The sequence below is a fragment of the Psittacula echo genome (assembly GCF_963264785.1).
Source record: "Psittacula echo genome assembly, chromosome: 1".
NCBI classification, from domain to species: Eukaryota; Metazoa; Chordata; class Aves; order Psittaciformes; family Psittacidae; genus Psittacula; species Psittacula echo.
This window is the reverse complement of record NC_137735.1, coordinates 159,144,418-159,160,596: the sequence shown is the minus strand read 5'-3', so window position 1 is coordinate 159,160,596 and position 16,179 is coordinate 159,144,418. Positions and strand designations below refer to the sequence as shown.

Below are 16,179 nucleotides of genomic sequence, written 5' to 3'. Positions count from 1 at the left end.
GAAAATAAGTAGTGTCCTGGAGAGAGCTAGTGTAAAACCTCTCTGTTTTCCACATAGAGAAAACTTAAATGAGCTGTTTTAAGAGATTTTGCTCTCAAATTACTTTACTGCAGTAACACCACCAAGATTAGCACAATATCTTCTAGACAGTGGTAGTATAAAACTGCAGAGTTACTGGACACAGTTTGGATATGACTTTGCAGAGCCTTACTATTTCATGTAGTAAACAATGAAAAGCCCTGAGGAAACATTAATGTTAATGTTAATATTATGGGTCCTTCAGTGTTCTAGATTACATTTTTATCCAAGAAATCTAAAGGAATGCAGAATACAGTCATCATTATTCATAGGGATTTGCTTTTTATTCCTCTCTTTGGTTACTTGGTTTTGGTTCAGTATCTTTTTTTTTTTTTTTTAAAGGTTATTATTCTAGCCAGATATTGTAAGCACCCAGGTATAATTAGTTTACATGTAATTGTAAATTATATTAACAGTTAGCAAGAAAGTAGTAAATGGCACCATTAAAAAGTAAAAAAACCCAATGCTTCAATTGAACACCAACCCATTTTGATAGGAAGCTTATAACAATCAACATTAATTGAATACCTATTCTTTGTTCTATGTAATTCACATGAAGATTTCCCCATGAATGTGCATAACAGAAACCTACACCACTTCTCTGTTTTAATCAAGCTTAACCTTATGGATTTATTATCCTTAACCTTAAGGATAATACTTCCTTAGTATTTTAGCTTCTGCTTCCTTTAATATACCCCTCCACTCTCATGTGATTAACCTCCAAAACTGAGAGCCAAGAAGAAAAAGAGATGCTCTTCCTAGCAGTTCAAATAATGGAAAGAAAAGACTCATTATGTTCTGAGTCTGGCAGTGCTGAAGCAGAAATACAATCTCTCTTCAAAACCGCAAGTCATGTCACAAAAGCAACATAGTCTTTTTACCTACCACGGTACCACCCCCAGACCAGTAACCCATGTGGCTACATACCACTCCTAAACTAACAGGCTGAAGAACTTCTAGCCAAAAACCCCACAGGAGTGGTGTACACCCACGCAGAGTACTTATCCTGAAGGTAAGCAGGGGCATAGACTCTGCTTGTATACAGATTAATGCAAGTTTAAGGTTTCAATAAGGAAGAGATACAACATGGTGGCAAAGTATAGAACTGAGATGCTTAACAGCCCAAATCATTTACAGACAATTGGTAAGCCACTTGTTAAAAAAAAAAAATAAAATTTTAATCACATCTCAAAATTACTATTTCATTAAGTAAGTGAACTTTTCATTTGGAATTACTAAAGTATATATAAATCACTTCGATAGTACACGCATTCATTTTACAATAATCTTGTTATATTTGTTTCTAAAGTTACACAGCAATACATGTATTTTATAGAATCAAAACTTGTTTTCACTGTTGAGACTATTGTAGCATTGATTGTTAGCTCCCATTTTAGCTTAGAGCATATGCTTCTTGTTACGTACAAGTCTTTGCATCATGACAGATACATTTTACAAGACTTGACTAACAGAACATTGTGGGTAGTCTGGGTCAGCAACAAGGCTACTATTACAATAGCCCTCTCAAAAAGAAAATTTAGCAAACAGCCAGAATTGTTAAGAAAGACTTAGATATAGTTAGGCAAGAAGGGTATACAAGGCAATCTCTCTAGATCCTTTCCAATCCTTTCTTCTATGCTTTTATAAAGTTGCTGGGATACAGTTCAAACTAATTTTTGAAATTTTCTTACAACACCCCAGTGCAATATCCCTCTTTTCAGAGCTATATTTATTCTTTCTTCCTCTATGATAATGTAGAGAGTATTGAATGGACGTCAAATTAATATACAAAATTGATATAAAATACAAAATATGACACACCTGGAAGAGCTCAGGTCTTTGTCTCTCCAAGTGCTTGTCCATTCACACTTCAACTTCCCTCAAACACCCCACTATGTCTCTTGAGCTGACTCAGAAATGGGTCTCAGTGTTGAAACATACCATAATGCATCAGTAATTATGTAATATTCAATCTCTGAACACGCAAAAAAAATGGAAACAAGCGCCCACAATAAGTGGGCTGCACATCCTCAGAGTATGATTGGCAGCTGATTTCTATTCATTACATGACACATAAGCCTATGTACTGACTCAGCAATCTCTTCCAAACATGTGAACTGTAAGATTGCTTGACTAGCAACATGGTAAACTGGACTTGAGAAACAGGTTTAGAGTTTGTCTATTGACACAGGGCAACTGTGAATGTAAAATGGGTTAAAAATCCTGTCACTGCAACAAGAAAGCTCTGTTGTTATGACACATTCATCTTCTGTTCACCAAAAATGTGGTGGACAGTACAAAACAAGAAAAACAAAAGTAACTGCTGGGAAAGGCTTCTGGAAACCTGAGCGCACCATTCTCATCAAGGAGACAGGAACAAGAAGAATGGGCTGGCACAGTGTAGTCATTGTGACCTGCAAACACGCAGAGTCAGAAACAGCCCAAGAGTTTTACTGTTTAAGGGTGGAGGAATGGCTGAGGCACAGGGCAAAGCTTATTCATGCACCTAAATTTGATCCAGCTGCTAGAATGTAAACAAGAATCCTCAGAAGGCCTGAGTTGTCCCTGAACAAGCAGAGGCAGATTTAAATATACATGGGCAAAGTTCAAACCATCCCAAATGGAATTTTGTCCTTCAAAGCACAGAAATCACAAAAAAAAAAACCCAAAACCCAACCAACCAAACAAACCCAAAAACCCCACAAAACCCAGGAAGAAAAAACCAAACCAAACCAAACAACAACAACAAAAAACTACACACAAAAAACACCAGACAAACATGAAAGTAGACCTATGAGGCACGAAGTTGAGGAACATTTCCAAAAGGAAACAGTATGGTTCTCTGTCTCAAGCATACAGCGGTTGGGAGGGACTGAAGAGTATGTGACAAACACTGCATTTCTAACACTTCCTTTGCTCATTAATATCTTTGCTGGCAAGGAACCACTGAGGATGCTCTTTCCTACTGAAAATTCCACTGTTCACAACAGTAGCACAAAGGAAGCGCAATAATACCAGGTTTCACAATGCAACCATTAACAGCAACACCCACCAGCAACCTAAAACTTTCAGGCATTTCACGTAACAGGTTCAACTGCGCTGTTCATGTAACACAGTAACTATTGCAGTTCATGATCTGCTTGAAATGACCTCATTTCATTAATGACTGATTGTACAATCTAATTAATACTAATAGTCCATAAATTATGGAGTTGAAAGCATCCATTTAGATGCTTGCTTATTTTAAAACTAATTTGGTTTTATTTTATTTCAATGACTTTCACTTAAATGTCTTACTGCAACTTTCAGTGGCCTCAAAATGCCACTGAAAAAATCAGTCTCTTAAAATTAGAGCAATTCAACTGAACTTCTTGAAAAGCCCTTACACAGAATTTTCCAGGAGCAAGCTATGCAACAACTATGAATGTACTACAGGTTTGACAGCCCTAGACAAATTTCACTCATGATAAATTAAAAATTACTAGCAATATGCACACAGGTACTCTGCATTAATTAATTAAAAGCATTAAGAAAGTCAAATTAAGCAAAAACTTCACAAATAATCACACTAATTGTCATGTGGTCAGTTATAAATTTATGTTAATCATCCAAAATGTTTCACACGTGTACAAAACTAGTTGCTCATTAAATGCTAAGCAATACTTGGCTCAACATTAGCATGCTAATACTTGGTATTAGCAATAGCATGGCCCAGTAAAAGTGGGCCAGTACAGTACGAGCTGATTTTAAGGACACATTCCATATTATACAGGGGATTTTCTTCTTTGGACTAGCTCTCAGATTTAATCTCAAAGGCTGCAGGTTTATTAGTGGCTGGAGTGCATTAGGCACATTCCTGCAGTGCATCTTTCAGATTATATTGTCCAAAAGGAATCCAGTCCAGGTCACCCCCCAGGATCACTCCACAATGCAAACCAAACCAGGGGCAAACAGGAGATTAATTTCAAAACTGCATTGCTGGTCCAAATGAAAACACTAGCATAACACACTCGTTGCTGGATGCAACTTACTAGGTAAAAAAAAGTGTTTAAAACAAAAAGAAATCTAACATCTGAAGGCCTGGAATGGAAATTGAGAAGAATTATTCTGGTATAGAATTAGCCTATGAGATGGAACAGAAATATTTCAAATTTGATGCAAGACCTTTACAGTCAACTCGATGAAATACAAGTCTATCACACCCATGTGGACATGAATCACTTAACTGGAACAGCATGAACGTGAAACTGAAAGCAGAAGTGTATTTTTATGACAAACCAGAGTTAGACGCTTATGAAAGTTTTAGGTATTTTAGTCAGTAACGTTCAATAAACCTCTCAGTACTGAGACAGCGATGAAACAAATTAACACGGATTCACTCAACTCTTGTCAGATTGCAAGTAGTTAGACAAATATAGAGGAAGTATTCGGTAAGTTTGGGCAATCTGAGTGCACTGGTTAACCGTTAAGATAAAAATTCATTACTCATAACACTGAGGCACTGCTGGTAAAGTGCAATAATTATGGTGATAGTAATCATTGCCTCAAGAACGTCCAAACATGCATTGCAGTAAGTCCTCTGTCACCTCACCTCATCTAGTCAGTATGCTCCTTTAGTGCTCCTCATCTTGAAAACAGCTAAGCACAGAAAACATGAAGAGGTCTGAATCACATTCTTGAAGAGGAGTACATGCTTTTTTGTACTTTTCTGAATGGAAGTATTAGTTGCTGAATACGGTTTCTTCAGGCATCAAATCTGAACTGCATCTCCCTCCAGCATCAGTGACATGATTTGTACCAAAGAGAACTGGCACTTACAGAACTTGACCCTTAATATTTCTACTGGACTTCTCCATCCTCCTCCTCACACCATTAAAAAAATAAAATAAAAAAAAATCTAGTGGATTTCCATAATTTAAAGAGTTATCAGGAAGTTCTTACAGTTAAAGTGCAATTATCAGGCTCAATTTCATTAATAGAGGGTAGTAGCAGTTGTAGTAGCAGTAGTAGGAGTAGTAGTGAGAAACCTAAATATTATTCACTTGTTATTCTAGGTTACACTTAGTTACATACAAGTAAAGGTAAAAGCATTCCAAATACTTTAGAGATGACAGTCCTCCATTGCCAAAAACATGGCCCGATTCTCTAAACAGTTCATGTTTATTGAACTTCTCTCTTGTATTCCATGGATTATTCAAATGCAGAGGACTTAATGAAAAAAGTCTACCCATAGTCCAGGCAATAATCATTGTACGACCTCTAACATATGAAACATTTTCCTTAAAGCAGAGAGGCTAATGGTCACTAATTGTCACATTCCTTGCTTAGAGACATTTTTTTGGTACCTACCAGTGAAGAAAACGCTTGATTACAGCCAAACTGAAGTGGTCTGAGTGTAGAGATGACACTATTCACTGACTACATTGCACAGCACACAGGCGTGCAATAAGCTAGTCACAATTTGATTTCAAGGCCTGTGGAGCTATAGAAGAGAAACGACATGACCAGAGTCTTGAACAAGGGTGCACAAGTAGAGCTACACTTTTGGAAGGATGTGGAAAAAATAACTAAATGTTTGCAGAAATTAGGTTAAACTTTAGGCTAAACCTGTAGCCTGCACCTTAGAGCAACAGTCTCCATTGGCACAGATAATGGTTTAAACACTGAAATTAAGTATTGATATTGCCACAAAAGAAGACGCTACAATTTCATTTGATCTCTCTCATAGCACACATAATTATGGTGGGGCAAAGCCCAATAACCTCAGGAATATTTATGCATTAATTCAATAATGAACTAACAAAGAAGAACAGTAACAGGGCATATGTTGAGAGAGCATGCTGGTTAAAGTAAGACAAAGTCTTTTAAGTTGCGAAAGCCAGAGCACACCACATCTGTAGGCCAAACTATGTCTCAACCCAGAGTTTCCACCATGTCCACAACTGATGCATACCCCTGCAATCTGCCTAAGTTTTACTACTTTTGTCTGTTTTTTAATTAGGTTGTGGGATAGCTATTCACTGGATATTTAAAATTCAACTGAAGTCTCTTTTCCTTTCATAGAAAAATACAATTTGGCTTCAGCATCTGAATTTATAGGATAGCGAGCAAAAGAAGCACTTTGAAGTTCTGGAAGTTTTGATGATACCTCACAGAACTACAGAAGAGAAGTTTGTTCTCAGGTATCTACACCAGCCAAACAAATATAGAAAGCATATTACAGCATGCTGTTATCAATCAAAAATTATTTCTCACTAGAATGCACTTAATACTTTATTACACATACAACATAAGCCAGTTTTTTCTGATTAAGTAATCTTTATTTCTAGGTGGTCACAGATTTGAAGTACCTCACTGTAAATATATGGAGTCATCGCATAAATACAATGAGGTGAATCTAAGTAAAGTAGTAATTATTTTAAATTATTGCAGAATTTTCCAAGTACTTCTAGCCTATTTCCAGAAATACTATGAATTTCAACCACAGCTTTTAAAATTATCGCCGAATTCTAGAGAAGTCAGGGTACTTTTAGATGTTCTGGGGGTAGCATAGGAAGAGTAGGGCGTGTTGAAAGTGCCAGACATAGTATCTTAGATCTCCAGTCCTGGAATATCTGGACTACCTTACCCTGTAACCACACACTGCAAAGCTGACAACAGAAATGCTGGAATATAGACTGGAAATGTTATGAACTCACCTCTTCCTCTTTCCACCCCCATTTCCCCAACAGACTTAAGCTAGAAAAAAAGCAACAAATAACCACAGCTATCCTTAAGTCTAAGTTCATTAGAATAAAAATTACATATTTGAATGATTAATTCTGTAAAAAAAACCAGCCTTGTCTTTCTATGAACTACACACATGGTTTAAAACTGAGCCTGTGCCTTGAAAGGTGTGGTCAATGAGCAAACCTGAATCAATATATTACACTTTTTTGTACCTTACTGATCCCTGAAAAAGTAACTTCAGATTCCTCCACCTCAACAGCTGTGAGCTGCAATTGTGTCATTGAGATTTTCTGCACATAACTTGTCTCTGAACAGATCAGTATTTGTTTCCTTACTTTTCATAAAAAGAAGAGCAAGTACTGAATAAGACTATTTCCTAGTGAAAACTCAATTTAAAGTGACACTGTAAGAATGAGACCACTTTCCAGGCTAGTTAGCTCACTTACAACTTCAGTAACTGGGATGTATGGCCCACACGCAGAATGCAACCAGTGTGGCCACCTGATCACATGTCAAATAAAAACACCACACTGAAAATAAACATGTATCACAGATACTGATGTTTCTGACAAAAACATGATTCTAACAGACCAGTTCTGTATGCTTGATCTTCAGTATCTAATAATTTTTATTTTTTTTTTTACTGTTTAGAAGTTATGAGTCATTCTCTAGGACAAAAAACAAACAACAATAAGATAAGTGTAAGCCAATTTAATATGTATCCCTGCCAGAACATTTTTTATTTAGCTACGGATACTTTCTGGTTTCTCAAATGAGTCTTCAGTTTTCATTTCACATAGCTATTGACTTTCCAAGTTACAAAAACAAGACTGCATCTTTAATCCACAGTTGCACAACTGTGTTACCAGGCTCTGTTCCAGTTAACCAGTTATGAATAAAAAGTCACAGTTTTTGAACAAGCTTATTTGTCTGTTCTTCAGAGACTTTTTAAACTCCTGTCAGAATTCTAGAAAACAAAACTCTAGATGTAAACTGAAAAAAACCCAAATATAAGTCTCATCTTCAAAGACCAGGACACAGGAAGCAAACATACTTCCCTACCTTGCGGATAACCTATACTACACCTTGTCAAGCTTCCCTATATAAAGGTGATCAGAATATCAATGTATTTTGTGAAAATGCAAACAAGACATAACTTAAAGAACTTCTCTTCAAGATGAATGTACTTTCAAGAAATCTTTTGAACTGCTGGCACAAAACAAGCTTACACTCCTAGAAACTGGTTTCAACTGCAGCATCACAAAGTAATCTAAGAACAAAACAGCAAAGTGACCTCCAACTTGAACAGTGCTCCTGCTCCTAGAACAACCTTTCTCATTCTACTGCAAGACCTGGGAGAAGAACTATAGAGGAAAGAGCCTCTAAACACAAACACAGAGCTGAGAAATAAGAAAGTGATTTTTAAGGAGCAGCATCTGCCTCTGAATGACTGCCGTTTTTCAAGTACTGAAAACCAGTGCTGACAACAGTGCATTTATTCTCTCTTTTTTTTTTTTTTCTACATAGGAATTTCTGGTTAAAACTCTAAAGAGGTGTTACAGAGTTACCCCGAAGACGGGAGGGAGGGAGAGGAGGGGAAAGAGAGGGGTTAAAACCCACAAAACAAATCCGTAAATGCATCATTCAAATAAAAGGCGCAACAATTACAGAGAAACTTTAAAGCAACTTACCTCGAGGGAGAGAGATCAAAGCGCTGTTTTCAGTTGGAGCTTGCTCTGGCCCTTCAGGCCCCGGAGGAAGAGGTTCTCTCACTTGGGACATCTGCCAGCTCTCTCACCGAGTAACAGACAGCCTGCACTCCCCTCCAACAAAACTAACACGCGACCCTGAAGGAACAAGCAAACGAAAGCACTCGTTAATGTATTTCGTGCTGAAAACTCGCGGCTCGGGGGCGGGGGGCTGACACTGAGCAGGGACAGCAACCAAGCGGCGGCAACTTTGCGGCGCGGCGGCGAGCGAGCCGCCCGCCCCCCGCTGCGAGCACCCGCGGGGCTGGGGGGCGGCGGCTGCGGGGCGGGGGCGGCCGAGGGCTGTCAGCCGGGCGGCCGGGGGTGACCGGTGGTGACCGGGGGGGACGACCCGATCGGAGCCGACCGGTAGCGCGGCGCGCCCTACCTCTGCATTTCCTCCCGCTCCGCCCGGCCCTCCTCCGCGCCTCCCGCCGCCGCTCTGGTTCCCCGGCGGCTGCCGCCTCTCCCGCCGCGCCCGCGGGCCTTCCCCCTGTGCTGGGGCGCGCACACGCTGCACTCACACCCGCTGTCCCCCCGCCGCCACAGTCACTCCTTCTCCATCATTTCCGGACAATGAAACATCCCACTCCCGCTGGCGCGGCCGCTGCTCGGGGCGGCGGTCCCGCAGGTCCTGCCGCCCGCCAGCGACGGGCCCACGGGCTGGGCTGGACTGGGCCGGGCCGGGTCCTGGGGGGGAGCGGCCGGCGGAGCACCGCGCTGCCCTCCGCCCCCAGCCGGGCCTCCAGCCACGGAAATTCCCCCAGGAGGCCGAAACCCGGCAGGCAGAGACAGGGAAGAGGGAAAAAAACATCTGAAAGGGAGGCTTTCATGCCTGGACAGGGTTTGCAGCTGTAGCGCTTGGCAGCGGTGCAGGGGCATTTAAAGCTGCAGTCGCGGGCTCATAAGTTGCCCGCTGCGGGCACTGATCGCTGCGAACCAATTGTGCCTCCGCAGCGGGGTCACCGGGCACGGGGAGCGCCGCAGGGCCACGAGCAGCGCCCCCGACCAGACACTCGGCTTCTGAGACCGGATCCAGGACAACCTAACCCTCCCCTGCACCTTAGCGTGCAGGTGTGTCTATAAAAAGGACTTTAAAGTGGGCATACTGCAACATTCAACACGAAGAACAGAACAGGCATTTTCCAAAAGTACAGCCCTAAAGTGCGAACTACTCCCTCTGCTATCATCTGCCAAGTGGTGGTGGTACCTGTGCTTTCTCCATGTAGGAAATACATTTCTTTCCCATGGCACTGATTAATTTTAGTGTCAGCATCATGCTCTGTTCTTGCCCACACCATAGAGTAATGCAATCATTGCTCATGTGAGTGGTGGTATCCACCCACCATGAGCTGCAAGCTTTACCTTGTTTATGCTATCACAGTATCTATCACCTTTCTCTATCGAAGTGCATCCATGTTTAAACTTACACTTTAAAACTAACAAGCAGATGTTTTTATTATGGTTTAGCAAATATATTTTACTAGTATGTCTCATTACAGTGTACAGCCAGGTATTTTTGCATAAACAAAAGTAGGAAAACAAAATAGCCAAGTTAGAGACAATTTACAGGCTAACATATGAGACTACAACTGATGGATATGTATTGATATCATAAGTGGAAAGGAGTATGCTCAGCTATTAAAAGTTCATTTCTTAAAGTTTAGCATTTCCCCACAATGCTTGCAAACCAACCAGGGTAGAGTGTAAGTATTGAGTAGGAGCCAGCGCTGTGTGAAACTCCACACACGTCAGGGCCTCGTTTCAGAAGTCATCAACTTGCACCACTCTGTAGCTTTATTATTGGTTGTTACTGGTGCAAAAGAGAACAGGGTGATGAAAGATGCATATGCTTTGCTCTGAGAAATACAATCATTTTTAAGTATTTCAGTAACCTAAGATGTTCTTTGGTACAACATAATCTTTCTTTAAACTTTTTCATTACAAAAGGGGGAAAAAATGTTTTATTTGGGGAAGAAGCCATGCAAAAAATCCATTTTGGGCACACAAAATTATTATTGTACTGCATAATAATAATACTGGTCTCAATATCTACACTTTTCATCTACGAAAACATTGCATAACTTTCCATAGTTTCTCCTCCCCTTGCTGTCCTGGGGCAGAGCGATTGAGACATAAGGTAGAATGACTTACCTCAAACTCTCAAGTGAGTCAGGAGGAGAAGTGAGGTTGTGACTCATACTCAGTCTACAAGCTTGTATTTTTCCCTCTGAAACTGGAAGCGTAGCAGATGACAGTGGGAGGAGCAAAAATTTAGCCAACCACACCCTGCCTTCAGAATATTTCATTGGATAATCAATGCCTATGGAGACCAGATAGCATCCAGGGTTGGTGTTTGGTGTTTTTTTAACCTTATCTATGAAACTCACATGGTTGCCTCCATGTCATTCAGTTTATCTTCTTAAAAAAGACGATGGAATGAGCTCACCCTGCCAAAGTTCAACTGCGTAGCCACCTACATAGCATTTAAAGCAGCTAAGTGAATGGAAGAGGATCCAGCTGATATGGCAACTGATGCAGTGGGAGATAACCTTAAGAAAAATCAGATTAGAAAAAGGTAAGAGTATTCAATATACAAAAAGCACAATTCACTGAAATCGCACATTAAAGATATTGTGCAATGCAAAAAATTTACACAACAAAGACTGTGATGATTGTAAAAAGATAGGTCCAGATGTGGTCACTATTGATGAGATACCACAGACAACCAAAGTCCATTGACATAAACCAACTATGCAGCACTTCCTGACAGTACAACATAGTTTTAACAAGTACACAGCTAATCAAAAATAATGGTTTTATTACTTTCCATGAAGATCTATATAATTTTAAAATGTTACTGAAGATTCTTAGGAGGTGGGTAGTACAGACGTTAACATCAGCAGCCTTTCAAGCAGGCTACAAATATGAGATATGCTGTATCTTACTACAGCAGCCAAGTTACAAGCTGTTGCACATACGTATTCCAATATGTTCATTCATTGCTAGATTATAAAATTCAGATATGGTCTTCTAGACAATTAATGGCAGATTTGGGGATAGATGTGAATAGAAACTCAAATACTGGTAAATAGGTAATAAATATAGTTTGTAGGCAGGTAGAAATTTTCTGAAAGAAAGCAAAACAAAACACAAAACCACCATAAAAAAACAAACAAACAAACAAACAAACAAAACCCACTTCTGAGGTTTTTTCCCCCATTAAAAAAAAAAAAAAAAGAAAAATTTAAAATCTGTAGAACAGATTCCTATTAAAAGTGCACAAAATGCAGAATATAATCGTATATTCTTCTGGACAGATTTGGTCATCGCTATTTTTTAGTCTGAACTCCCATGCAAGCCATATGATAGATATTGCCCCCAACCAAAATAGACTTGTCACTGAACATGAGTATGTTTTAGAAAGGCACAAGGTACTTATTTAAAGTAAACCTCCAATATCACAAAATTAACTGATGCAAGGGTTATTTAGTCATATTATTAAAAACACAAGCTATATTTCTAGCTTGAATTTTTCAAGGCAAACTTTTAGTCTTTGAGGTTATTTGGTTATCAGATGGTTTCTTGTGGAGGAAATTTTGGATAGCAGAGTTGCTCATCTCAACAACACTGCAGAAAAGTTGTGCATAACTCTTCAAATAAAAAAGATTTTATAAAAAAAAAATTCTGCTTACACAGTGAAGTGATTGTAACTTTTACGTATGCATCAGTGCAGGGACAGGTACCCAGATTTCCTCCCCACCATAACACTTATCTTTCACTCCTCAAGGCTGCTCTTCAACTGATGCTGACTTCCTTCCATCAGCAGGAACAGATAGAACTGGAAATATTTTACATCCTTCATAACACCCTGGGTAACTTAAATGGTTTTGAAAGATGGATTGTAATATTTAGTAAATCTGTTTGTGTTTGATTGCTTGTACCTTAGTACCTGTGAGTTCAAGTTATCTTTCTGCTATGTCTAAGAACACAATTTTCAACTTTGTAATATGGATTTTTAACATATGTGTGTTACTCTAAACTTCATAGTTCTTTTCAGTATGAGGATCAAGGCAGGATCTCTGTCCTAAATATTTTGTAGTGAAGCAATACTGAATGGGAAGACTTACAGTTGAAAGAGCTAAATAAAAGACTTGGAGTTAAAACCAAATTATATTATAAAATAACAGTATTAGCAGTGAAGCTTTCAAATTTGTTTGTTTTCTTTTAAATTTCAATCAAAAGAAGAAATACATGCAGTCTATGCATACAACACAGTAAAAGGGAATTTGATGGTAACTACCATGCCTGGTTTGGAGTACTTTTGATTCCTGGTATTATTCATGGCCTAGTTTGTATATTAACCCTCTCCCAAACATCCTGTTTCAAGCCATGTATTTTGTCATGCCAGAACAGAGCTGAATGCAGCTATGGAAGCATAATCACTGAAGTGTTGTGGGATTGATGGTGCCTAAGGCACCAGCTGGTCCTAACAGGGCAACCAAACCCTTCTAGTCCAAGGAAATCTACCTCCAGAGAGCACAAACAGTAACAAAGAGTAGGATGCCTAAAATGAAATTAGAGACATGCAGGTTTAACTCTTCCCATAACCAGAAATGAAATGAAGAAATACATACTCTTTTAGAGCAGCAATTCCTTCTAGTAATGCTGTATATTGCCCTGGGAACAAGAAGAAGTCTTTCTACCATAAATGATTGTTGTCTAGATCTGATTTTTGTTATTTTTTTTTTTGCCACAGGATGGAATCCACAGTGGGGAGAAAGGGAATAAGAGGCTTAATAGCTGCTTTGTGCTGGCTTGAGTGGCAATTGAGAATTAAACTCAGTCTAAACATGAGTTTTAAAATATGACAAGGCATTTTTCCCTGTTTTATTTTTCTGTTTATTGGGAGTACAATAGTATAAGAAATACTTTGTTTCTGTAAAATATTTTGTAGCACAGATGGCAAAGATTTCATTAAAATTTATAAATTGTGAAGTAAAACAAAATAAAATATTCTAAGATGAATAATTTTAATGTAACTCCAATGCAGTCCAAGGAGTTGCATGAAGATGAATTCAGCTCAACAAGCTTTATCCTGCTTAGTGCAGAACACATCACATGGCATGGTTTATGGTAGTTTCAGCTATTCCTTAGCAAGCTCAAGCAAGTAGCTCACTCAAGCAGGTAATGGATCTCACATGAAAAAGTAACAGATCATATATTGAGGCATGCAAACTGACGTTTCATCACAACAAAATGTCAACTAGTAATTCATTATATTCCTACAAATAAGTCAAGAGGAAACATCCAGTATTCAATTACAACTAAGTGTGCTGGATTGCAACAGTTCATTTATTTGCATATTTTCCCTTTAGTTATCCAGCTTTTCACTTTGCAGTTAACATTGCACCTTAATAAAGGACTTATTTAGGACTTTAGAAGAATCTTGATACTCAGCAAAAAATGTTTCAAGCTGCGTATTGTTTTTTAATGCATTCATAATTATTTGGGACTTGTCTTGACATTAAAGTTCGTCTCAGCAAAGGCAAAGGATGGATGACAGCATCTTTTAATTTAACTGGACAGGAAGTTTAAGGAAATATTGACTAAAAAGTGTTAACTGAACTCAGAGCATTGTAACATGAACTATACAGAGACATAGTAAATTTAGAATAACTTAATGAATTTACCTGAATCCCTTAGCCGTAACAATCCTAAAGGCTGTATTTATGGCAAGCAAAAAAGAAAAAAAATAAAAATTCTGCTGCTTTACAGGCTAACAAGTCGCCTTTTGCTTTGCAAACTGAGCAGTATCTGGATCTGGCATTATTCTGCATTAGTATTTTATGCACATTCCTTACAGTTGTAAGTATTCATGAAATTTACATTACCTTTTCTCAGCAGTATCAAACTAATTGCCAATATCAAATGACATTTGAAAAAATATTCTATCTAAAATTCTACAAAAATAAAAATGTTTCCATATGAAAGGAATGGGAAGAATCCTTCCCCAAAAAATTGAAAATGAAATTACTAAAACAATCATATTTTACAAATAGAATATATAACGCAGTGGAACAGAAGACTGTAAATATATTAGTATATTGCTGTGTGATATCATGGTATCACATCCAGAGATCTATAAAAATTTAGCTAATTTTGTGCCTCTTCAATATATAGTTCATAATACACAGTGTAGTTGCTCCTTTACAGCTGCAAGAGAATACGCTGTGAATGAGTATTTAAAATATTGGGCATTCTATGTTATATTTACATAATATAGAATGCTCTTAGTTGCATATTGTGTATTATTCCTAACACATATTCAAAGCATATATTGCAACAGCTCCTTTGGAACCACTAACGTGTGTTGTGAATGTGTATTAACAGCAAAATGCATTTGCATATTATGAGTCCATAATACTGAATGCACAATCAAATCTTTGATAAAAAGTCATTGCTGTACATACAAGCAGAATTTATTTTCTCATGCTTCTTACTCACAACTGTGCCATCTTGAGCAATCATTTCTCACCCATATCTTTACAACTCACAAAGAAAAAAAATACACAGTTCTGCAACGATCCTGTGGATTACAGTTTTCTTGAAGTATTTCATGAATATATGAAATACATTTTTCTCCTTTCTTTGTTATATCTCATAATCAATGTTTTCTTTAAATACCTGAATTTAAAGAAAACGCTGGTTGTTTTCTCTTGGCTTTTCATTTTGGAATCCGTATAAATGACTGGACTAAAGTCTTAGCATTAAATGCTCATTTGGATATTACATGTAAAATACAGGTCATTGGAAAAACAAGCATAAGGAAAACCCTCAGTTAGTTGTACTAGTATTTTTAACTATGATGATTTTATTTGTTTGTATATTTGCCTAAAATAATAAGGTGGGGGAGCAGGGAGGGAACAGATGGACACAAGGATGGGAGAAGGCAGGGAGGAGTGTTGCCAGCTAGGGACACACAATCATCTAGATAAGGCAGAACTAAAATTACAAAATGCAATTACCAAATAACATGATTTCAAAACTTCATTTGGATCAAGAAGTTATTGTGTTTCTACATTGACAGATGAGCATCCTGGCAACCCATGCAAGTAAAGGTGGAAAAAGACACATTTACTTGTCTAAAGCAGGGAATTTAAGAATAGTCTCTGCCTTGGTTTCTTGTTTAGCTAAATAAAAGTAATGCAAATCTTGGGTCCAGATCTGGTATCATTCTGTGTCCATGCTCCAGCGATAGGGGTTTTTTTTCCCCAGGAAACAAAAGAAAAGGACAACTTGGCTTTTGCCCAGTTCCCATGCTCATCCTGTAGATTTCCTGAAATAACTAGAAAGACAAAAGAGGAAATCACCCTACCATTTCAAGGACTACTTGTGACCACACTGACTATTAGTTTAAAATCACTTTCAGATGTATTATTTTAATAACTAGTACTGAAATTTATTTTATAGTTCTGATATCACCACAGAGGCATTAACTTCAAAAAGTATTCAGATAAGCATTCTGGCAATTCATGGCAAGTATAAACTACCAGCCATACAAGAAGCAAATATTTATGCATGACTATAATAACATCTCAGCTAAAATATTAATAAAATCAGA

At 38.2% G+C, this 16,179-nt stretch overlaps 1 protein-coding gene and 1 long non-coding RNA gene across 3 annotated transcripts in view; one reads left to right on the top strand and one right to left on the bottom strand.

Moving 5' to 3' along the window:
• The window catches only part of MDFIC (MyoD family inhibitor domain containing), a 52,377-nt gene extending 41,544 nt beyond the window's left edge, over positions 1 to 10,833 (bottom strand). Inside the window, exons 1-3 of one of the 2 annotated variants that reach the window (XM_080632261.1) lie at positions 10,710 to 10,761; positions 10,251 to 10,368; positions 8,499 to 8,654 (exon numbers count right to left, since the gene is read on the bottom strand). In XM_080632261.1, the coding sequence (XP_080488387.1) occupies positions 8,499 to 8,589 (91 nt within the window). In that variant the 5' untranslated portion in view covers positions 8,590 to 8,654; positions 10,251 to 10,368; positions 10,710 to 10,761. Of the gene's footprint in view, positions 1 to 8,498; positions 8,655 to 10,250; positions 10,369 to 10,709 lie in introns of both variants that reach the window. The other variant, XM_080632260.1, reaches the window with a different exon arrangement.
• Positions 10,834 to 11,009: 176 nt separating this feature from the next.
• LOC308222185 lies at positions 11,010 to 15,388 on the top strand. The gene is made up of 3 exons (XR_013957088.1): positions 11,010 to 11,133; positions 12,346 to 12,430; positions 13,315 to 15,388. It is a non-coding gene; the product is annotated as an uncharacterized lncRNA (long non-coding RNA).
• The last annotated feature ends 791 nt before the right edge of the window (positions 15,389 to 16,179 follow it).